The sequence below is a fragment of the Pteronotus mesoamericanus genome, unplaced genomic scaffold (assembly GCF_021234165.1).
Source record: "Pteronotus mesoamericanus isolate MK-2021 breed Mesoamerican mustached bat unplaced genomic scaffold, CSHL_Meso_final scaffold_174, whole genome shotgun sequence".
Classification (NCBI taxonomy): Eukaryota; Metazoa; Chordata; class Mammalia; order Chiroptera; family Mormoopidae; genus Pteronotus; species Pteronotus mesoamericanus.
This window is the reverse complement of record NW_026555309.1, coordinates 40,023,941-40,048,133: the sequence shown is the minus strand read 5'-3', so window position 1 is coordinate 40,048,133 and position 24,193 is coordinate 40,023,941. Positions and strand designations below refer to the sequence as shown.

General features: G+C 45.8%; 1 protein-coding gene across 7 annotated transcripts in view; it reads left to right on the top strand.

The window, feature by feature from the left end:
- CYRIB (CYFIP related Rac1 interactor B) overlaps positions 1-24,193 on the top strand; it is a 129,336-nt gene that overhangs the window by 37,699 nt on the left and 67,444 nt on the right. Inside the window, exon 1 of one of the 7 annotated variants that reach the window (XM_054590494.1) lies at positions 16,587-16,740. The exons of 3 other annotated variants lie outside the window; for them this stretch is intronic. In XM_054590494.1, the coding sequence (XP_054446469.1) occupies positions 16,587-16,740 (154 nt within the window). Of the gene's footprint in view, positions 1-16,586; positions 16,741-16,808; positions 16,888-24,193 lie in introns of those variants that run through there. 3 more of the 7 variants (XM_054590489.1, XM_054590486.1, XM_054590492.1) reach the window with 3 other exon arrangements.

Here is a 24,193-nt window from a genome sequence, read left to right as displayed (position 1 = left end):
TCCAGGGAGCTCATCAGGAAGGGAAGTCCATGAGTGTCAAAAATGAAGAGAGAAGTCCAAGCCCAATGGTTATGGATAAGCCATAGAGCTGGGGGTGTTGCGATTACAATTCTGCAGTGAGTCTAGAAATGAAAACTGGGCCCAAGGTGGAAGTGAGTACCTAGGAGGCTTATTTAAACATTATACGTCTTCACGAAAAGGGGCTAGAAAAACTCCACTGTCTGGAGGAACAGCGAGGAAGCTTGCCTTGAGTGGAAAACATCACCAGCAAGAGTTTAAAAACCTGGGGTTGTACCATATGTGGTTGTGGAATCTATATGGTTATTGTCAATGAGAGATAAGACCCCTCGAGCTGAGAAATTAACATAAAACTGGACCAATACCGGGCGACTCGCCTGCCCAAACACAAAATCACGCCATAGTGATATTTCACCAACCCAGACCTAACAGGACATCCTATTTGACCCCCATGCTGCGATTTGACCGCAGGCTGTCTAGTGTAGCCTAGAGTCTGTGGTAATTACTACACTGTGGAAAATCAGGAATAAGCGACAAAGAGATGTGAGCATGAAAGAATGATGAAGAGGCATGGAGGACGTAACGAGAGAGCACTGCTTATGTCTAAGCAGAGGGCCTAGAGGAGAGGCACTATTCAAAGATGATGATTAGATGTCCCTTCAGATCTTCTCTAGTCCTAGGTTCCAAGAATTTGTGACCATATCGAGGGTGAAAACTTGCAAAGGAGGGTGGCATAGCCTCAGTTCTACTGTCATGTGTGCATCAGTGTCCTGCTGTGCTTGACAAAGTTCTCTCTAGAGGAGAAAAAGAAGACCTGTTTCATTGTTTGCTGAGTTCTATGGAACAAATACTTGCACCATGACCCGTTTGAAGCTGCAGATGCTGTCACTGAACACAGAGTTGGGAGGAGAGGGGTATAGTGAGCCTGCGTGAGCCGGTATGAGCCGGCTGCAGCACGCAGGGGCTCAGATGTTCATTCTCTTTTCAACGCTGCTCTCCGGCTTGTGCAGCCATGTGTGGGACTTTGAGGAAGTGGTAATGTCATGTGTGGTAGCACGTGGGCAGGAAGAGACAGTGGGGCAACAGAGGAGCTCTGTCCACCTTTCTTTCCGTATATTAAATAGTTTTGTGAATGTGGGTAGGGAACTTGGAAAACTTACTGCATTATGGGTGACCGTGAAGATGAATACAACGTCTGTGAAGGGCAGCCTGGCACCCTGACATTTCAAGTGCATGTACCCTCTGGCCCTGCAATTCCACTTTAAGGGCTTGGTCTTATATATCCCATCTACCCTGTAGTCACACATGTCTGTACAGATGTGTGCTCATTGTAGCATTGTTTATAATGGCCAGACCCTGGAAGCAGTTGAAATGCATGTCAGTTGGGGGTTGATTGACTGAAACATGGTATAGTCTTAGAGTAGAGTCCTGGGCCACTGTTTAAAATGGTAGGTCATATATACTAAAAAGGACTGCTCTCCAGCTTACCTTTTTAAGTTAAAAAAGACAGTATGCATAAACGTGTATGTGGTATACTCCTGAGTGTGAAAAAATAGAGGGAGCTGTAAATGCTTACAGATACCTTCCCACACACAGACGTGTGCTTGGTCATATATGGGCTCTTGCTGGAAAGACACCGAGAAGGAAGGTGGTTGGGGGGGTACTGTTTCCATCTTTGGGGACAAAAGGATTGTGGGTCTAAGAAAGGAAGGTATCTTACTGTATATCCTTTTATATTCTTTTGAATTTTTAAGCATAAGCACATAGTATTTTTTTCTCTTCAAAACAAACTAGTTCACAAAAACATCACTTCGGGCGCTTTCAACATGAAAGCCCCCTTATTTGTAGAGGAGAATGGCAGGTTTCCATGGTGCTGCTAAGCCCCAGCATATATGGAGCATATGTCAAGCACCAGGCACCTTGGTGTGGTCTGGCCTCGTCCTCACACGCCCATCCGCTGTAGGTCTCTCCGTTGCTTGGCTCTGCCTGGACCATGTAGTTGCCCAATCTGTGTATGAGAAATGATAACCCCATTGTCAGGAAGCAGGGAGGTCAAGTCTCTCTGCCACATCACAGGGCATGCAAGTAGAGAAAGTGGGATTCAACAGCAGTCTTTTAAGTGAATTTAAGGCCGCTTTTTAGGAATTCCAGTTCTTGGGAAGGCATCTCAAGCCTGTCTTCTGCCTGGCACTGCCTGGCGCCTCTCATGGGACCCCATGTTCTGTCGGTATTCATTTTTCCAGCTGTATGATTGTTTGCTCTGGAGAGGTGGGGCTGTGTTTTGGACCAAATTAGTTGCTGATGTGTTTAGAAACAACAAAGATGAAGTGACTTTGTCGTTCAGGGTCCTCCTTTTCTGACTTATTTTATCTGCACAACTGCCCTGTTGAGTGTGAACCATCAAAGGTCTAGGAGACTAGCTCTGTTCACTTGAGAAGAGCAACCTTCAGGGACTTTCTTAGCAAAATCGATGTTCCCAGAGGTGCTTGTAAGTGTTATTATTGTTGTTCTCTGCAGTCAGTCACCTTTCTAACCTATCACGAGATGTCTTACGGCACCAGAGGCTTTCTCTCTTCTCTCTCCCTTTTTATCATTTGGTAATAAATTCAGTAAATAGGTTATTTATCTTGAAAGGATGTTTTTTATGATCTGACCAACTGTAATCCAAATGGCCAAGAAAACAGGAGCAAAGAGTTAACTTCATAGAATCAAAATCACCAAAACTGACCCGAGGATGATTTACGAGTGTGACAGCATCTGTAACATTTGGGTGAAGTTCTTGCAAGGGAGGGCTGCTGACCATGGCGCTTTGCTGTCTCTCTGGATGCTGTTTTGTGGGTTCATTTAGAAAGTGTCCTCCAGCGCTTAAAGTGTCATTGCTCCCAGTGCAGTGTGGGATGGAGTGGTTTTAGTTTACGCGAGATGAATGTGTGTCAACAGTGTTATCTGGACTCTCCCAAACAGTAATTCTATCTTCCTTGCCTGACTGCTGATGCAGGGTTGGTTTAAATGCTATTTCTTACGTGAGCCCTTACGTGAGCCCTTTCCTGAGTCCCCCTCCCTGTGCTCCTATTACGCGGTGTAGAATTTAATTAAAGCAATTATCTTATTGGCTTTAAATAATTGTAGTTGTTTGTAGCTATCTCCACATCAGACTGAGTGCCAGGAAAGATAGCGTGGATCATCTTGCTTCATCTGTGCATGGCCCGCATGCGGCATATGTCACAGAACTTCAAATTTCATTACTCAGGATTCTTTTGACCTTGAACAGAATCCCAGCTCAAACTGGCTTCTGCAGAGAGGGGATTTGCTGGTTTATGTAATTGGAAAGTCCAGGGATGGAACGTAAGGCTTCGGGGGTGTTGCTAAGGCTTACATAGTTTTTCTCCATCTCTCAGCACTTGCCTACCATTTCTTTTTGGATTGTGGTGGCAAGACGGCTGTCAGAAGATCTAGCAGAAGGGAAAAAAGGCCCCTTATCCAACAAGTCAACCACAGTCTCAGAATTGTGTCCGAATGCCTCTGATTGGTCTTTTCTTGGTAACATGCCCATCCGTGAACCAATCCCAATGGCCAGGCAAATGCAGTGCTCTGATTGGCCATCCTGGATCAAATGCCCACCCCGTGAAGAAGCTGGGGTAGGGTCTACATCTCCCAGAGCCCAAGGATTGAGGCTGAGGGAAAGCCATTTCCAAGATTACATGGGGACCCTTTGTGTGTGCCGCGGGCGGGGGGGCGGGGGGCGGCGGGGGGGCAAAAGCTAGGATGTTCATGATAATGGGTTTTTAACGAGCATTTACTCAATGAATGAATTAACAGATGAATGAGCAAACGGGCGCGGGCTGTGGATTCTGTGAGCTGGTTATACAATACCCTGAGTGGGGTTTTAACAGATGGAACCTTTGAAGAGAGGAGGGATAAAAGAGAGCCTTGAAATCAAGTCATAGAAGGATGGCATTAACTTCGCTGGAATACTTAACAAGAAATAAGAGACACAGGAGACACATAAGTGACACCTGAGAGCTGTTTCCCAGTGTCTAAAGGGCATTCATAGGCATGGGACATTTGCTGGGTCCTCACATTGTATCATAGGCTTTGGAGTAGACACTTTTGACTGAAGTCACCTCACTTTTATTTTCACTTTATTAGGCAATCGATATATGTTCATTCTAGAAAATTCAGACATGTGCAAAGGGAAGAAAATAAAAGTCCTTCCATAATCTTACCACCTAGGATTCAATATTAATATTTTGGTATATTTAATCTTTTCTCCCTATTTATAGCTGCATTAAAAATATTATTATTTAATTTTGATGATTGTGTTTGTCAGGGAAAGAAACTGTGGCTCAGAGACTTCTAGAAGGTGCCTGAGGCCCCAGGCCTGGACACTAGACTTCTAGGGCCAGAATTCAGCCCCATCTAATTAGCCTCAGAAGCCCTCTCTCATTTCTGGGTCTTTGATTTAACTATTGTATAACCAGTCTGTGTATTAATAGGTTCTTTTTTCTTAATAACAAGTTATTTTTTTTAAATAAATTTTTTATTGTTAATAAGGTTTTAAAATTGTTCCATTCTGTGAGTCTTGATTTCATCACTCTTTGTTTATTCACTCGCTTGTCTTCATCCATGTACGCAGGACATATTTCACTGGGCGCTTTCTGAGTGCTGGGGGTACACCAGTCAGTGAGACACTGAGCTGAGAGTCTAGCTAGGTTCCACATCCCTCATAAATGGTTAAGCCCAAAGCCTCTAGGGATGTGCCGATCTGTGAAACTGCCAATTGTGCAGAAAGAGGTCCCACACCTTGTTCAGGAAGCAGCCAGTGAAGCACAGAGAAAGTGCCGTAGTCAGAGAGAGCTGATGGCCAAGTCTTAATGTGTGCCCTCTGCCCAAGACTCCTCCCCTAAAGGGAAGGGGTGTGTGTTGAGGGATGGGAGGTACAGGGTATGTGTCCCTGCCCACCCCTTCCCAGGGCTTTCTCTGCTGGGTGATGCGGGGTGTGGCCCACCACTTTGTGTATATGATGACCCTATTTTCTGAATCCCTGCTCAGAACCCATGGTGCAAAGCAGGGTTAACCAAACAGAAGGAAGGAAACCTATCTCTTGAATGTAGCCTCCCCCAGGGGTTGCTTTCGCATGGCTCCCTTGCCCAGGAGATAGGTATTACTCTCCTCCTTTTGCAGGGGAGGAAGCTGAGGCTCGGTTGGATTCAGACCTATTTGATGGCTTCACAGATCCTACGTGCTTCCAACCCATGCTGCTCTGATCCAGACACTTTTGGGGAGTGGGGCTTTAAAAGGTTCTGAAATGCCAGATGATTTGGTAAATTTCATACCATTCGTTTATTTAAAAAATATTTATTGAGGGCAAGTGTCCAGGAACTTCTTTAGTCCCTAGGAGACTGGGTTACCAAGATTGATGAGGGCTCCTCCTCTTCCCAGGCAACTTGAAGTCTGAGTTAAATGGTTGCAAGAGCAATGATGTTTCTGTACAACCCTTTGCTCGGTATTTCATTCATCCACTCAGGAGGATGTATCAGCTAGGATGCTTGAGTTGCAAGGGACAGAAAACCCAGCTCAAGTTGGATAGTTGAATGAGGCAGCTGAGTGGTTTACACAGCCAGAACGTGGAGCAGTAGGATGGATTTCAGGCACGCTTTGATCAGGGCTCTGGTTTCATTTCTTTGTCATTCTCTGGGCTCTGCACTTCTCTGTTGGCTTTGTTCTCAGGTTGACTGTCTTTGTAGCAGGGAGGCGGCTGCTGTTCAGCACCAGGAGACGCCACCTGGAAAAATCATGCTCCAAAAGTATGGAGGAGAGCTGTCCAATGTGGTGGTCTGGCCGCTCCTAGTTCTTAGGTCACAAACCTGTTTGTTCACATCTGGGGCAAGAGCTCCTGTTTCTGAGCTTCCCAATGATTGGATAATATCGGGATGTCCCCCTATCTCTCAACCAATTATGGTGGCAGAGGAGATGGGGTAGCATTGATTGGTTTAGTCCATACAGGACCCACCCCTGTAATTGGAGACGAGGTCCAAATGACTGAAGGATGCTGCTTTGTGGGAGAGAAATGGAGTCACCAAGGGGGCATTCTCTAGGCTCTGCATGTAGCAAGATGAGTGGGTATTTTCCCTTCTCTTAAAAAGCTCATGTTCTAGTGAACTTCCTGAGATTTTGACACTGATCAGAGGAGGGCATTTACATTTATCGAATGCTGGTTACTTTACATATGTTTACTCAGTTCTTTTTTAAAAAATTATTTATTTATTTACTTTTAGACAGAGGGAAGGGAAGGAGAAAGAAACATCAGTGTGTGGCTTTCTCACACTCCCCTTACTAGGGACCTGACCCACAACATGGGCATTGTGCCCCAACTGGGAATCGAACCAGTGACCCTTTGGTTCACAGGCCAGCACGCAGTCCACTGAGCCACACTAGCCAGGGTTGTTTTCTCAGTTCTTTCTGTCCCCCCTCTAGCAGATAAGTATTTCCATCTCATAGACTAGGAGACAAATCCAGAGAGGTTAAGTTGCTTGCCGGCAGTCACACACATAGGAAGACAGCAAGGTGTCCTGAGGCTGTGAATCTCACGCTCTTCCCTCTCTGTTTTTGACGGTTGTGGAGAAAATAGATCCTTAACAGAGACCCTACCAAGGCTCGGCTAATGACTTCTCTGCAATAAGCAGGGCCTTGGGAGTAGTTACTGCTTTTCATTTCAAGCTTTTATGAGAGAAATCCTGTCTGCTTTTTCTCTTTAATTCTATATGAGAGGAAAACTCCTCTCCCAGGTCTAGATAAGCAACAGATAATTGAATAAGCTTCTGAGAAAAGCAGAACCATTGTCATCTTGATGCATCAGGAAAGATGGTTGCATTCAGATAATTTTACAAAAATGTCTCTCTCCTTTTGACTTTGCGGCCTGAGGCTGCCATTCAGTTTTAAAGTGACTCTTATGTAACCCTACACAATGCTTCTTTCCCTTGGGCTCATGTTAACGCACGTGTTCAAAATACAGAATACATTTTTTGGGGGGTCAAGAGTTTATGGAAAGCCAAGATGATTCCTAGACTCCACTGCCCAAACAAGGGCAAACAGGCTGGATTTTCTGGTTTTCTCCTGACTCTACAGAGGCATAATATTTAACAGAGCAGGAGACGATTTGTCAAAAATTAATTATCAAAAAAATCGAATCAAAAATCAAATCATTAAAATTCCAAAGTGAGGGCTGCACGCTGGGTGAATTAATTCACCAATGTGGGGGGTGAGGCACGAACACTAGTAGTTCTTAGGCTCTCTCGGTGACTCCAGTGTGCAGACAAGTTCAGGAACCACGGGCCTATGAGAATTATAATACTGTCATCTTTATTCTTTCAAGAGGAGTAGGACTAATGGTAATGACAAGAGGACAAGCCATCATTATCATTTACCGGCTGCTTCCCTATATGCCAGGCAGTCTCCTGGGTGTTTGACAAACATTCTAACATCTCCTCTGCCCCTCCGCCCTCTAGTTGGTTGGAGAAGGGAGAGGGGTCATGTCTTTTAACCTGCCATCAGCTGCAGACTTGCTTAATCCTGATTGTCAGGTAATGTCCAGAAAGATCGAGCTGCTGGGTTCGTGTTGTTGACCCCAGAGCGACCACTGCGGTCATCACTGGGGCTGAGATTTTGGGGTTGTTTGTTACCACAGTGTAACCTGGCCCATCCTGACGGATGCAACCATCCTTTTAATAACCACAGTGGATTCAGGAGTCGATATGCAAAAGCGTATTTCGCATAGTTATAAATTGAGGGTGCGTTGATTCTGGCCTGTGGCTTGGAAAGAGAAATGAGTGTAGAAAACCAGGCTATTAATCTTGGGTTGGTTGATTCATCCATCAAAATCACTCTATGTGTTTCAAGGAGTCAGGGTAAATCAATTAATAAAACATTACCTCTGTGTCTGTAGCACTTTTCTCAACGGGGTACATGGTGCTATACAAACCTCATATAATTGCTAGTCTTTTGGACGCATGCTAGAAGGACCGTCAGGTGTGATTAGGGCTGTGTGTTACTGTAAGGTAGAAACAGGAACTAAGTTTTGTTAAGACGCTTATGCAGCATCTGTAGCGATGCCTGACTGGAGTGTTGGGGGTAGGTCGGAGTTTGGCCCGAAGTATGAGAGCTGGAAAGGGTGCTCAGAGCAGACAGACCAGCATGGGCAAAGGCACAACAGCAGGAGGCAGTAAATATCTGTAGGAACTCTGTTGTCAGTTCAGTATTACTGCCATAAAAGAAACCACCCTCCACTCTCCCGGGCGATTGAGAAGACCCGTAAGACCTGCATTCCCATGTGTTTCTTCATCATTCAGCACATGTGTCTCCTAAAAGTTTTGTGTTTTTTTTTTTTTTTTTTGACTTTGGAAGAGATTTTTACATAATGAAGGGCCAGATAAGCATAATACTTTAATTGGCCTCCTCACCCTGAAAGATCACACCAGGCATGATACTAAATGTTGCTTAGTGCATACGAGGAGGGAGTTTTTTACAGGACTCTGTTGACGCCTTGGCAACCCAGACTTTCGGAAATTAACTCAGTAGTTCTCTGACAGTGTAGACAGGAACCCCTGTGACCTGCACTCGGGACCAACCCAGAGACCAGGCCGTGGGTTGGGGAGGCAGGTGCTCTGGTGAGCCCCCTCTGGGCCCCTCTGGGCCCTCCACTTCCTTTAGCATAAAATGTTGGATCGAAGGTGAATTCTGAGGTTCTTTTCACATCTAAAATGAGGTGATTCATTCAGAACCTTATTAACTCAAGCGGCCATTCAATAAAAGTGCTACATAAACGCTGAAGTGGACCCTGTGGACGTTTTCTCTGCGTCTGTGGGTTCAAACAAGACCAGAGCTGGAGCAAAGTAGCTCTCCTCTCTACCCTCCTCTGTCCTTTAAAATGGAGTCAGTCTCTCTCAATTCAACCTGTGCTCCAACGTGAAATCAGCAGCAGGATTTTAGAGAGGAAGCTAGCTAAACCAGTTAAGCTTCTTCTTAATAAGGGCCATATTGGTTCTCTCTTGGAAAGACTTTTTTCTTCACATCTCACGTAATACCTTTTCTTCTACAGCTCCCAAACTCAACACTCTTTCCATATGCTTAGCTCATGTTTGACATTCCCGTTTTCTGTCTAAAGCTCTGTATTTCAACTGTTGGGTCACACAGCTAGTTACCTAAGCATTTGGACCACTTGGGGGATGATTTAAATCTCACCTTCTCGCCTGCCTTCCTGATTCTCTGGTTCCAGGCCTGTGTGCACACTGGAGCTTCAGAGTAGGGTTAAGGCTCTAGGCCTGGGTCAACTCAAGCCCGACCGATGCCATCTCTTGACCAGCTGAAACTGGCAGGTGCCGGCCTTGTGCCAGCGCCGCCCTCATGGGATGCACGGTGTTCAAGAACATATGGAAATCGCCATGTAATGACAATTCTGTTATGAGGTGCACAGGGTCCTGAGGCCGCCTCCCACAGCAGGGGGATCTGACCTGGTTTGCTCTAAGTTCCCTCCTTCCAGGAAGGCATGTGCTTGCATGTGCAGGCGTCTCTTGTCCCTGGTGGACGGGTACCTGCCCTCCTGGATTGAAGGTGGGGTGGGCAGCTGGGCCCAGGGGGCCAGCACCCTGGAACATGAGTGGTCCCACTGGAGTGGGGTCTGCTGTTCCCACGTCCTTCACCAGGTGAGTGTGGGAGGCCCTTCCTTGGAGAGGTGTGGCAGTTGCCCCGAACATGCCAAAGGGGTAGAGTCCTGTGCAACCAAGCTACACAGGGGGCGGAAAGAGCTGTTTGTGGAAAGGGCAGCACATCTGGAGCATGCATGCCCTCTTGGATTTTTCTGCAGCCAGCTCCTCTCTAATGGGACAAGGGGCTTTGGCTGCAAACTGCTTACAACCTAGGTAACCCCCATGGACCAGCCTGTCCCTCCTGGGAAAACCTTTGCCTGAGGGCAGGGCGTGGGAGGGAAAAGTGAAGATCTGCAGAAAGTCTTTCCTTTCCTCTTTTTTACTGTTAAACTCTTGGCAAGAAAACATGCTCTTTTTTTTTTGGTCGCCTGTATCAACCACAGATTCCCAAATTGAACTCCTAGGCATTGTCCTGGTTCGTCACGCTTCAGCTTTTCTGCTTTCTTGGCTGCAAACAAGGTGGCTTCTTTCTCTCTCTCTCTCTCTCTCTTTCTCTCTCTCCTTTTCTTTTGGGACTCTAATAACTACAGGTGGTGAATGGGTGGCTGAGTGCAGCTCTGTGGAAATACAGCTCTAAAGCAGTAGAAACACTGAAGGGAAAAAATGGGAAGCTTGTCAAGAGGGACAACAATGTGTTAAAACATTTTACTGTTATTGACATTGAAGAAACCTCCCTATGGCTTAACGCTAGGAGATTTGTTAAATGCTTTATACACTATAGCTACCCAGTGAAGTATTATATAGCCTTTAACAATGTGGTAGCTGAAGTACCTTTATTAAGGGAAGGTGATTAGAGCAGAGCATGAGATGAAACACAGCAGATTCCAATGTAGCATATGAACCAGTTTTATAGAAATATATGCATTATCTTAATATAGCTTGAGACATACAAAAACCGTTTGGTAGGATATGCACCTGGCGTGGGAAGTTGGATCACGAGGGTTTTATATTTTCTTTTGTTTATCTGTATTTTCCACGTTTTTTCCGCAATCAACATGTATTATTCATATAATTAGGTGAAAAGTGGAACAAAATCATTCCACATAATTATTAAGGGTCTCCTAGGAGCTGAGTGGGCACAGTGACCAGCATTGGAATGGGCAAGACAGCCTGGCCTCCATTTTCTGTTTGAGAGGCTTTCTTTAGGGGAAATATTTTTAAGCTAAAATGTGAAAATAATTAAAGGTTGTAATAAGTGCTGTGAAGGAGAAAAAGAAAGCCAGGGACACACTAGGGAATAACTGAAGGGAGGTTGCGGCGGGGAGGGGGGGGAGGGGGGACGTCTGACTTCAGAAAGGGTGACGGGAGGGAGGACCCCTTTCAGGAGGCAGCCCTTGAACCTGGAGGCGGAGAAATAGCCAGGAGCGGAAACCGGACAGCAAGCATAGCGGAGGCACAGGCAAGGAGGCCAACGGGAGGCTGCATGAGCATATTTCCTCTCTGCGGGTCACATGGAGAGCTGGGGAAAGAGGAGCTGCCCACCGTGAGAAACGTGTCACACTGGGGAATGTGACCGAGGCTCTTAGGGAGATCTGTCACTCTGGGGCAATATGGGCCATCGGGGCAACCGGATGGCTCCTGAGAGGTCGGTTAATGTTTTGCTAAGTAACAGGAGTGTGCTGGGTGTGGGCTGTTGGCTCTGGACTTTGGTTCTTTTTCAAGAGCAGCTCGGAAGCCATCGTTCAGTGCCTGTTGCCAGGCTTCCTTCTCCGGTCCTCTTCCGCATGCATGCGACTCACCCTTGGGATGCTCAGGCGTCAGCCATGACCCTGCCGTCTTAGTCCTGAACCTTGAAGCCCTGGGGGTGGCGGGAATGTTTGGGAAGGTACCTTTCTCCTCTCAGATTCACTACTCATTCATTCGGTGGGGAGGAGGCAAGCGATTGACAGAAGTCCCTAAATGTAAGATTGAGGACTAAGACTGGGTACAGAGGCAGCCAAAACTATTCTACATGCTTAAACATACCAAATAGTATATTTGAGTAAATGATGGCAGCAACCATGCAGAGTTTTTCCTAAGGGCAACTGGGCAACACAAATCCAGAATCATAACAGTGTTCAGATCCTTTGACCCAGTAATTACAACTCAGGGAATTTATGCTGAGGTCATCTTTCTTTCTTTTTCTTTCTTTCTTTTTCTTTCTTTCTTTCTTTCTTTCTTTCTTTCTTTCTTTCTTTCTTTCTTTCTTTCTTTCTTTCTCTCTCTTTTCTTTCTTTCTCTCTCTCTCTTTCTTTCTTTCTTTTTCCCTTCCTTCCTTCCTTCCTTCCTTCCTTCTTTCTTCCTTTCTTCCTTTCTTTCTTTCTTCCTTCCTTCCTTCCTTTCTTCCTTCCTTTCTTTCTTTTTTTAATGTGGAGAAACCAAGAAAACAATGTCTATACATGACAGCAGTAATATGGCTAATAATGGCATTGTGCTTTGGGGCTTTGAACTAATTTTCCTGTGTAGTATTTATGAGACCTTTGCAACATTCCTCTGAAGTGGGTTCTTATGCCCATTTCACAGATGGAAAATGAGAGACATCAAGGGAGTGGCTCTGGTTCACTCTGGCAGATTCAGGCTCTGAACTCATCAGGCACATAGATTGCTGCCTGATGAGTTTGCTCAGAAACTCAAGAAAATGGTGGGAGGCAAGGAAGCCTAAGGAGAAGGATCCAAGACTGAAGATAATGACTGGACTTAATATACGCTTCGTTCTGGCTCAAGTATCTTATAGGTGTTGCTGAAGTTAATCCTTACAGTGAACCTGTGGGGAAACTGAGGTGCTGAGAGGTTGAATAACTTGCATTAGTTGTCGAACAGGTTTCAAACCCTGGTTTGGCTACATGCAGAGCTTTGAGGTAGTTTTAGCTATTTTCTGTTGCCCTCTGCCTCACAAGAATGCCTCATGGAATGAGTGAATAAGTGAACAAATGGATTAGCGGGGTTAGGACTTGACAACTAGCTCCCGCAGAGACTTAGACCTCGGGATTCCCATGGGCAGTAGGTTCTTTCCCAGTGCGCTGCCGTTTCTATCTGCGATACAGTTGGCCAAGACTCTCCAAGAGGGTTGCTGATTCGCTGGCCCTTGAGGCCACACTTTTCCATCACCCTTCACCTAATGGCTCTCTTTCCTCGCTCAACTCATCCATTGCAACATGCCCAGAGCCAAATAAATCCAGAGTAAACCAGGCGTGAGGGGTGTGGACCTTCCGCAGCTGAAGGAAACCGAACTATTTCAACATGATGAAATATTCTGCAGCCATTAAAATGATAAATGTGACTGTAGAAATGTGAAAAAGTATTGGGAAACAGTGGCACATATCTGAAGATTCCAGTCAAAGCCATGTGCATATATGTGGTAAAGGCTGGGAGAGAAGGAAGGAAAGCTGCATAAAGGTTTGGGGATTGGATAGTGTCACTGTCCAATTAGTCTGCTAAGCCGGGACCCTTGCGGTCATGCCCCACGGGTCCTGCTGCTTCTTTGCCCAGATTCAACGAGTCCTGCACTCCTGTAGATTCTACATCAGTAAGTAGTTTGATTCTGGTGCCCATTCTCCTTCTCCACCATCCCTTCCTAGGCTAGGCTCTAGGTATCTCTCACCTGGACCCCATAACACCTTCACTGGCCTGCCGGTCTTCACCCTCTCTCCGATCGTAATCCACGTTGGACACTGTGGTCAGAGTGATCTTGATAGAAAACCCGTCTGGTTTGTTTCCTTGCCTAGAAGCTTCTATTTACTTGTTGCCACCTGGAGGCAAGTTTGAACTCCTTGGCATGGTGCGAGGGGAGATCCTCTAGAATCTCACCGCTCCCCCAGCACGTCAGGAACTCTCCTCCCTCTGCCCTAGTGCCTTTTCTTTTCACTCCTTCCCCCATCTCTTCAAGACAAAGCTCATCCTCTCTGAAGTCTTCACAGCTGTCCCAGGGAGAGTTGGTTCCTCCACCCTCCTAAATTACAATGAGTCATGGCTGTGTTGTAACTGTGAGGTTACAGCTCATCCTCTCACCAAATTCTGAACCTTTCAGGGCAGGGACCACATGTCTTACTGTCCTCCATCCTAGACCCTCCGCATGCTACTTAGAAAACAGTAGAGGAGCACAAATATTTGTTGACTGAATGAATCAACACACATTTGATTTGTCGAGTGATTGAGTGGAACAGCTGATTCTTTATAATGTTTCAAAGTTGATGTAGTGATAAATAAAATTTTTCAGAGAAAACAGCATTTGAAGGAAGCACCAGGATCTCCTGAAATTTACAGAAGCAGGCAGAGTGAAGTTAGTATAAGTGAAGAAACTGACACACTGTGGAGTTGACAGATTGGGACTGAATTTTGGATCTGACTCATTCTGAGCCTCGGTTTCCTCATTTACAAACTGGACACGATAATAGTCTCATATAGGGTGGTTGTCAAAAGCAAAAGAGGAAATGTAAGCCAACGGCTTAGTACTGTGCCTGGCTCATTGTAAAGACTCAAAAAGATGCCAAAAAGCCAGTGATTAAATCATCACCGGGAGCCTAGTGGTTTTATGCAAACATCCTCTTTTGCATCCTTCTGTTTGTTTTTTCAGCATGTAACTTTGAAAGCTGTGATCTCAGCTGAAATGTGATTATATTAATGCAGAATGGTGAAGAAAGGATTGAGGAAGAAGAAATTCAGTACTTCGCTTAGGGTCTTGTTTTCTGTCCCTCTTTCGGGACATCTAACATGAGGTGGTGATAGAACTTACTCCTGGGTTCTTGCACAGGCCAGGAAGGGGTCTAGGGCTGATAAACAGAGGTGCCTTTGAAAGGAACTCCTCATAGGACTTACCCTATTTTACCGTTATGACTCTTCAATGGATTTTCTTAAAGATTTTTTGTTAGTTATTTTCAGAGAAAGGAAAAAGAAGGGAGAAAGAGAGGGAGAGAAATATCGATCAGCCGCCTCTCCCATGTCCCCAGCTGGAGACCGGGCCCGCAACCCAGGCGTGTGCCCTGATTGGGAATCGAACCAGCAACCTTTTGGTTTGGAGGCTGGCGCGCAATCCACTGAGCCACACCGGGTTATTTTTATTTATTTATTTATTTTGCTGGACTGTAAGTTACCCCTAAGATCAGCATCATGCATCATGTCTATATTGCTCCCGGAGGTAAAATGAGGACCAATGAATCAAAATTGGTGGGCATCCCATGTCTTCTCAGTGTAAAAGAACAGGCTCCTCACAATTAGAGGAGGCTGACAATTGTAATAATGTCTGGGGACAGAATTGCAGACATCTAATCTAAGCTGGATGTTGATGTGTTGAGGATACTATGGAAGAGATTTCTTTTGGTGGGAGATTGGGTTAGAGGTGTGTGGCTACTTGGAGCTTAGGGGACTAGGCAGGTGTGTGAACTCTTCCTCTGGTTCAAAATGAGGACAGTGGGTCTGTATGGATCAGGGTTATTTAAGAGTTTCACTGTGTTAGACAAATGGACCAAAGTTCTTGGATTGTGAAGACTGTTCTGTCAGCACCAATGTTTGCAATATAGATATCAGCTCCCTCAGTTTAATAGAAATTGATGATTACAGTATAGTATAGAACCCCCAAATCATCCTAAAATGTTACAGTGTAAGACTGAGGCCTAGAACTCTTGACCGTAAGTGTGTGGCTTGGAAAAGCCACCTCATGTCTCCATGACTCTCAACATATTTCTGTGTAATATGTGGCCAGTACCATTTGGTCTCCATGTAAATAAGGTAAAGGCTGCCCTTTTGTATATGGGGCAAGGAGTGATTTCTGGGCCACATATGGTAAGGCCCAGATAGTTCCTGGGATCCTATTTGATTGGAACAAGGGTTCATGATCAGGGTTTCAAGATAGGCTTCCTGGATCCATTAATACCTTGAAATTGTATGCAAATTTGTGTGCATATGTGCATTTTCCTGGGGAGAAAAGACCTTATTCTTATGGGATTTTTGGTAGGGCCCTTCACCCCAAAATATTCAAAACCATTTATTTTTATAGTAGTGATCACCTGGGCAAACTGAAAATACCCCCAGGAGAGGTAACATTGTAATCACTTACACTTTTGTATTAAATGAAAAAATCTGAGTGTTTCATAATAGCATTAGGATGAGCTAGCTAAATGGGATGTTCTTTTTTGTGTGTGTAAAGAGAGAGCATTTATGTTCTAAGAGTGAAAGGGGATTAGGGAAAAATGAAGAGGTTGCGCTCTCTGCTACATCCAAGTTTTCTGTCCATCAGACATTTTTGCACAGAGCAGACTCCAGAACAAAGTCTCATTTATCTGAAAGAGCAGTGCGTGGCATCGTACAAGTCTCAAGTGGCGCCTGATTTCTGTTCTCAGACCTATCATTTAACACTTCCCCAGGGCGTCTCCAGGATACCATCGCAAGAGATAACGGTGCACCTCTCAGCTCTGGGGAGCATGCCAAGCGCATCTGCCGCGTCCGGGAGAGGGAACGAGACGCAGTACCTGGCCGAGGGGGAAGGCATGCCCACCACCCCAGCCACTCCACACTTGGGGTTGGGGTTTGGGGAGTGGGCTATGACAGCTTCTCGGGGTTCAATGCAAAGAGCTCTGGTCTGCGAGTCCTGAGCTCCTGTTCCTGCTCTTCCCGAGCTCGCTGACCTGAGACAGGTCACCGCCACCTCTGAACCTGTTTTCCATTTGTAAAACGAGAAGGCTGCAAGACTCAGACCCACGTGGATGCCAACGCCGCGCGAAGGTGCTGCTCCTTTAAGGAGGGCGGGGGCTTGGAGGAGGTGGCCGCGCCCCCTTCCTCTCCTCTCTATTCCCTCCCGACCACCTGTCTCCGGCCTCGCCCCGCCCTCTCGGGAGGGGCGGAGCGAAGGGGGCGGGAAAGGATTTACCTTACGGGGCGGGCTGGCGACGCATGCGCACGGCCGGACAGGTCCGCGGCGCCCTCACTTCCTGGCATTCCCCCCTCCCCCTCCTCGCCGTTACCCTGTACATCCGGGTCACTTGCCCTCCCCGCTCGGAGCCGCTGTCGCCGCTGCCGCCTGGCTCGTCGCGGCTCCGCCACAGGGGCAGGTGCGGAGGGGCTCCCGGTCCGGCCGCCGCCGCTGCCCCGCTCCGGGCCCGGGGCTCCCCCTAGCGCCGCTGAGGAGCCGCCGCCGCCGCCGCTCGAGGAGGGCGGAGGAGCGGGGCTGAGAGTCTGCAGGCTCGAGCGCAGGGTGAGTGGTTTATCGTGACCATTTCCCCGCTTCCCTCTCACCCCTCGCATGTCCGCTCCCGGACCCCATTTTGGTGGAGAGGCGGGTGCGGCAGGGCCCGCAGCGGCGCGGGGTTTCCTCGTCTCCAGCGTGGTGGGCCCGCCCCGGCGGTGGGCGCCGGCGCTGCGGCTGCACCTCGCGGACGCCCCCGCCCGCCCCGGCGCCCGTAGCCCCGGCCTCGCCCCTCACTCATTCATTCGGATCTTCCATTCTTACGCCCCTTCCTTCCACTCGCCTGTCTGCGCGCGAGCTCACTGCCCGCTCCCACCCCCAAATCCCGCTGCCGCCCGTGACGTTTGGCTCTCCGGCTCTCACCGGTCCCTGCCGGTGTCGACGTCCGCCCCCCACCCCCAGCTCCCACCTCTCTTTCTCCGCGCTGCCGCCTTTCGTCCCTCCCTCCTTCCCCGCGCTTGTCTCCGGCTCCACACCCCCTTCTTTCGCCTCGGACTCTTGCACGCCTCGCCCCGGCGGCGCCCAGCCTCCCGGTCCCCGCGCCGAAGTTGTTGTCTTCACTGGCCACCCCCTCCTTCCACCTGTGCGGCCAGACCTCCCAACTGACATCGACTGCGTTGACCTCTGAATTCCCAGCATTTAAAGTCCAGATGCCCAGTCCCAGGGTGTGGTCGCCGTGTGTTTCCAAAACACACAGTTTCTACTATAATTACCCAAATCTATGACTGTCAAACTGTAGTGGAAGTGCCAATTGCGTGTGTGTGTGTGTGTGTGTGTGTGTGTGTGAGAGAGAGAGAGAGAGAGAGAGAGAGAGAGAGAGAGAGAGAGTGAGTGTGTGTGTGTGTGTGTGTGTGTGTGTGTTCGTGTTCATTACGGCTATTCTGGGCCGTACCACATTATCTTCTCCCTCCCCCCGCCCCCCCGGAGGAGTAGCTCTGATGGATTAATTTTCTCTGGATGTAAAATTTGGCAGAAGATTGTTACTCTTTCTGCTACTCCTCCACATTCCTCCGCGCTGGGCCCCTTGGCTGAATTGCAACATTACCTGTTAATACTGTTTGTTGCTGAGACTTTTTCTCATCTGTCAACAGCAGTTAGTGTCCCCTGGTGTGCGGAACACTGATGACCTGCCTGAGTTCTCGCAGTATTGAAAAATGCCAATCTGGATAAGACAGAAGTTTTGGAATTTGTTTACACTTTTTCCCCCGTCCTATAAATTGATTGAGTTTGTGTCTTTTTACTCCTTAATCTTTATGTGGAAAATGTGTGTGAGTCAATTTCGTGTTCTCATAGTCTTGCAGCTTGGCAGACTGACTTTCCAGAGAGGTGTATATAGCTAAAGGAATTTCAGTCACTTGGGTTTTTGGGGACTTACTGTAAATCACTTTAGACTAATGTATCTCAAGGAAAAGGCACTGATCCTTTTAATTTTTTAATTGCATTTAATAATAGAAACAAACTTTTGTGTCTAGCACAACTTGGTAATTGGGCGTATTTGCTAGCCCATTTGTGAAGTGTTGCGGTTCACTGAAATTGCCTGCTGAACATTCATAAAATGAGGTGATGGCACTTTTTTTTTTTTTATGTGACATTGTTAGTACATAATAATGAACTCCAAGGCAGGTTCTTAGTCCTGAAGTACATCTACTTGCTTATCACTATGATACAGTTGTTAGCGATATTACTTCTGGGAGCTAGGTGGTATAAAGGCATTTGGCTGTTTGTCCCTGTTTAGGTTTCAGATGACCACTCTAGCAGTAAGATTTCTTAACTCATAGTCAGGATTGTATTGCTTTGGCAGAGCAGTGTTTATAGTTCCTTAAAACTTAAATAGTTATGTAGCTGTCTTAAAGGAAACTTTTGCTTTGTAAAATGTAGGATGTATTGTATGAACTCTAGATTATTTGGTAATTACTTAGGGCCTGGATCTTTTTCTCCTAAGAAAGTAGTTGATCAAAGGGAGGCACGATTAACAAATAGATTCTAGTGGTCCAGCAAAAATATAATTTCAGAATAAAACTAAGTGAAGGCAGTTTATTACTGATTACAGGTGATTTTGAACATAATCAAAATTAAAATTCATTTCTTTGAATTTTTCCAAAACCTGATTAAAAATTATATGTTAAGTAGCATCACTTGAGATTATTTGGCTCATATTCAAAATGATCATTTACCTTTATTTAGTAAGTAATTGACTGAGGAGTCTAGAGGGACATTTCTTTCATTTTAGCCCTGTCTCCTGGGGGAAAATACACGACTGCCGCTTACATGAGGTTACTTAACTCATTAAGTGTTGATGCACTCAGTTGCTAGAGCCTGTATTTTGCTCTTTCACTGTTTATGGAAAACAATTATAATATTTATAAACATTAATAATATTAGTTATGTTATGCCCGCTATTATTTTTGGTCTCTCTTCTGTTACCACACCAGAGTTGAGCACAGTGCCTGCCTATTGAACAGTGGATACTTAATAAATATTTTGAGCAATTGAATGAATGGCAAGGTCAAAGAGTTTTCCACCGGAACATCATTTTGTAATTATGTGGCAAAAGCGTTAGAGAAAGATATTGCTCTCAGCTGCAGTTTTTTCAAGTACCTTGTGTATTTTGAGAATTGCTTTATCTGATCATTTAAACTGCTGTGCAATATTTGGGGAGAAAGTACAGTAGATGTGCCATTTTGTGTTATGCTTTAGTTCACTGAATGGGTTTGTTCACTTAGAAGGGATATTTGATATATGGATCTTGGCAGCATTCATGAGCAGTAGGTAATTCAGATAATTTTTTGTGCATTAAAAGTTTCTAAAAGTCAGCATAAAAATTCTTGGATGTGTGCACTCATCCCATATTATGGTCAATTTACAAAATTAGGTTAATTTTTCAAGGAATATTTCATATAGCAGAAATGGAAGGCATAATTCTAAGATGTTTAATCTTTACAATAACTTTGTTAGGTAGGTAATAGTATTCCCCATCTCATAGAGTTGGAAACAGGGTAAATTAAAATGACATAGCTACTACGTGATAGAACTGGGTGTTAGCTCTTAATATGCCAGAGTAGCCAACACCTACTGTATATCAAGTTCCTGTATACAGTAAGTTAGTTTATGACAACCCTGAAAGGTGTAGGTTAACTCCTATTCCTAAATAACATGAAGAAAGAAAACCTGGGACAGTTTAGGTAACTTGTCCAAGTGCACTTCCAAGTAGGATGAGGAAGGCTGGCATTTAAACACAGACCTCTATGACTTGTAGTCCTTACTAAAATTCTGTTTCAAGGTACTAATTTGAGGTCCTGTATTTGATGATATATATTTAGAAGGCATACTTAAAACAGCAAATCTCAAAACTTTCAGCTGGTACACAGGATGGGTAATGTTCACGTGCCCTCTGCTCTCCTGAGCATGTACAAGATCATAATTTCCTGCTCACTGACTGTAGCTTCCCTCTTTACCCGCTCATGCAAGTGTATTGGAATGCAAATGAGTGACGTTTGTAAAATTGTCCAAACAAGGAAATCATTCTTAGAATTTTGATTCTTTAAATATGTACATTTCTGGCCCTGGCTGGTGTGGCTCAGTGGACTGAGCACTGGCCTGCGAACCAAAGGGTCGCTGGTTTGATTCCCAGTCAGGGCACATGCATGGGTTGTGGGCCAAGTCCACAGTGGGGGTGGGGAGCACATGAGAGGCAACCACACGCTGATGTTTCTGTCCCTTCTTTCTCCTTCCCTTACCCTCTGTCTAAAAATAAATAAATAAAATCTTTAAAAAAAATATGGCCCTGGCTGGTGTGGCATGGTGGATTGAGCGCTGGCCTGTGAACCAAAGACCCTGGTTCGATTCCCAGTTGGGGCACATGCCCCGGGTTGTGGGCCAGGACCCCCGTAGGGGACATGTGAGAGGCAACCACACACTGATGTTTCTCTCCCTCTCTTTCTCCCTCTCCTCCCCTCTATCTAAAAATAAATAAATAAAAGTCTTTAAAAAAAAGGACATTTCTTATGGCAACATCCTGCAGCCTGATGGGGGTACCATGGGTGAGAATGGCTGTTTTCAAAGATACTGGGTGATTTTGTTTAAGTAGAATACCTAACGCAAAAATATATTTTTGTAGCTGTGTAATTTATTTTGAAAAGGTAATATTGAATGGTACTATTGCGTGTGACACTGAAGCTTTCGACCCTATACAGTCATTTTCTGTCACGCAAATCTCTGCTTGATGTATTCTAGTTGGTGCATTATGTCTGGTGTATATCAAATATAGACTGATGCAGACACCTTCAGTCTGCCTAGAATATTTCTTCTCATCAGAAATTGGCATGTTCTCAGATAATACAGATTACACTGAGTACTAATTTAGGTAAAATAATTACAGAAAACACTTGCTATGAGAAAAATTATGACATTCCCAGGTATTAATTGGGGATTATTTATGTCATTTCTCTCTTGTTAGAATGATAATGAAAAGGCACAAATTAAACGAAATTGGAGATATCCTAGGTCTTGAAATGAACTTTCGTAGTTTGTTGACTTATATTCTTACTGAGCGATTCGACTCATTGTAAAATTGTAGTACGTATGGATAAAAATACTGCATTTAAACCCTGACTAGCTCTTGTCTGATAGTAGGAAGATTCTCAGATTACCTCTGTTGTGTGCCTCACAACACTCTTGTGAAAGTTTTATATTAATTTCAATACAATGTAATAGGGAATACAGGGTATAATTTACTAAACTAATGTCTTTGTAAATGAAATGATCGTTAAGTGTTTGTTTTGGTTTTGATCACCTATTTCTTTAATATCTGGCACAATACTTGGTATGTGATTGCTATTAATCACCCAAATAGTTATCAAGCACTTAAGCATGGTTATATAACAGTGAATAGAATGTTAGTGACCCTTCTTATGGTAGAATAGAATCTAGAGAAGAATAGACAGTGTGAATTCAATGCTCTGTGTGTGTATGTGCGCGCGTGCGCACACGGCACAGAGACCTACTCTTAGGAGCCATGGTGTATGTGACGCCATATAAACCAGGACCTGAGGGGTGCACCAGTAGTCAGTCGGGCAAAGGGGAGAATTCATGAGTGCTGGAAGAGGGAAAAGCCTGGAAATAAAAGAGGTCATGTATGTTTTAGAAACAGATACTGGTTCTGCATGCCAGTGATGTAGGGTGGGCCAGAGGTAGACATTGAATCCACCGTAAGGCTGGCTGCTGGAGTTACGTTAACGAGTTCAGGTCAGTTTTGACTGAGTGCTGTAGGGAAACCATTATAGGATTTTTAAGGGGGTAGAGAATGAAATAGTTGAGTTTACCTTTTCAAACGATTGTTCTGACAGAGTTTGGAGAAGGGATTGTGGGTGAAGATAGAATACAGGTAGACAAGTTAAGAAGCTGTTTTTAAAGTCCAGGAAAGAACCGGTAGTGTTTGGTCCTCGAGTATTAACGATGGCGGGATGATGTTAAATTTGGAACATTGAACGCTTCACTGGCTGTGGGCTCCATGAGCAGGCATCTTTGCTTCTGGTGGTAGAGAAGGGGCTAAGTCTCCCCCAAAGGGCTTGCTACTACTTTTTCATGTTCTGTCGAGATGCTGCTGGGACTAAGGCAAAGCCAGTTGTATTCTCAGCTTTACATTTTTCAGTTGACTCTCTGCATTATTAGTCATTGAGGATGTGTTGACCCACCCTAAGACGAGCTGTCACTGTGGAGACTCATGAGGCAGGCATTCCGTTTCCCCAAGAGCCCCGTTGCAAGCTAATAGCTGCTTTGCAAAAGGGGTGAGCCTGATAGCTGTGTCGGGGGGCAAGCACCCAGAGCCCCAGGCCCACCTCCTCCTGGTGCAGACTTCTCCCCTTGGTCAGAGGCTCCAAACAGTAGAATCACAAGTCACAGAGACTTGCAACCCAAAATGGTCAATAGGGTTGTGAGGCCCCAGTGCTTTTCTACCTGCAGCGCTTCCTAACTGGGAGACCCCCCCCCCCCCCCCCCCCCCGCCCCGTACTTACAGGATGAGGAAGTACAACCATACAGCACTTCAATTCCTGCTACACATTAAGGATGTAGAGACAACAGCAAGAGGCCATCAAATTGCCCCAAAGAGCCCCACCCATAGGTCACATTCATTTCCCTTTCCTACTATAAAGCCTGCCCAAACCCTGTTAGCTGAATCTGGATGTCCCCTCCCTCCACGGCACCAGGTAGGATGGTAATGACATGGGTTCCTATATCCAAGAGAGCCAGAAAACGTCTGCGTCCCTCTCTAAGGTTCATCTGGACAGCCTCAGAGGGTATGGATAGCCTAGAGTCCCTCTTGGGAGTCAGGGAGGCCTTGGCCCCATCCCTTACCATTTTTCTCTGTAAACCAGAAGAGTTTGGAGGTGCCAGTAGGGAGGGATGGAGGCGGGGGGCACAGAGGGAGAGAGCAACTCTACCAGTTAATCAGTCACTTTTGGTCACTCTCCCATAGTCAACTGAAAGAACTTCTAGTACTCCTGGTTTATACAGGGCCATATATTGGCAGCCAGGTCATTCCTTACAGGACAATCCATTTTAGCTTTGGGGACTCCTTGGCTCAGCAGTCAGAGCCACGTTGCCTTTCACCTGGAGACACAGGGCTTCCTGCGCCGGTGTCCTGACACACTCCCCTGCCAGCCCAGAGGAGGGGGAACAAACAGTTCACTTGGGTGGCTGATCTCAGTCCCACTTCTTTATGCCCAGTTTCTAAACATTAACTTAAGTTCTTGTCCATTAACAGGTAGGACAGTGGGGATCCTTGCTCCCACCTTCTCCCCATCCACCACTAGGATAACTGTCTGACCCCAGGATACCTCTCATTTTCCAGAGCTCGGTGCTCGGAGTCCTTTACCCACCCTTTCTGGAAAGTCACAGCTCCGTCAGTAGCCCATCCTTGTTGCCGAAACTGTGTAGAACCGTGAGGGCCTGAGGTCTTATCCTACTTGCAAGTTAGTAAGTTGCCTGCCACATTTTAATGGTTGTTGAAGACCTGAGACTCCAGTGGAAGAGATGAAGGCAGTTAATTGCTGTCATTAATAGCAGTAGCTAGAGTATCTGTAATGAGCAGTAGCCTGCCTGTCCTTTGCTCAAGGATACCTTGTATTATTTTACTAAGAGTAAGCATGCCGGTTCCTTTGTTCCAGAGGGAGACATTGTGTCTTTCAACGCTGTTTGCTCTATAGATACCCTTGAAAAATACAGATCAGGGCAAAGGGCAGTCAATACCCCTTTGCAACACATTCGGAAAAGGCAGACCTCTGCAGGCTTGTTTCCCAACATAGGTAAATTATAC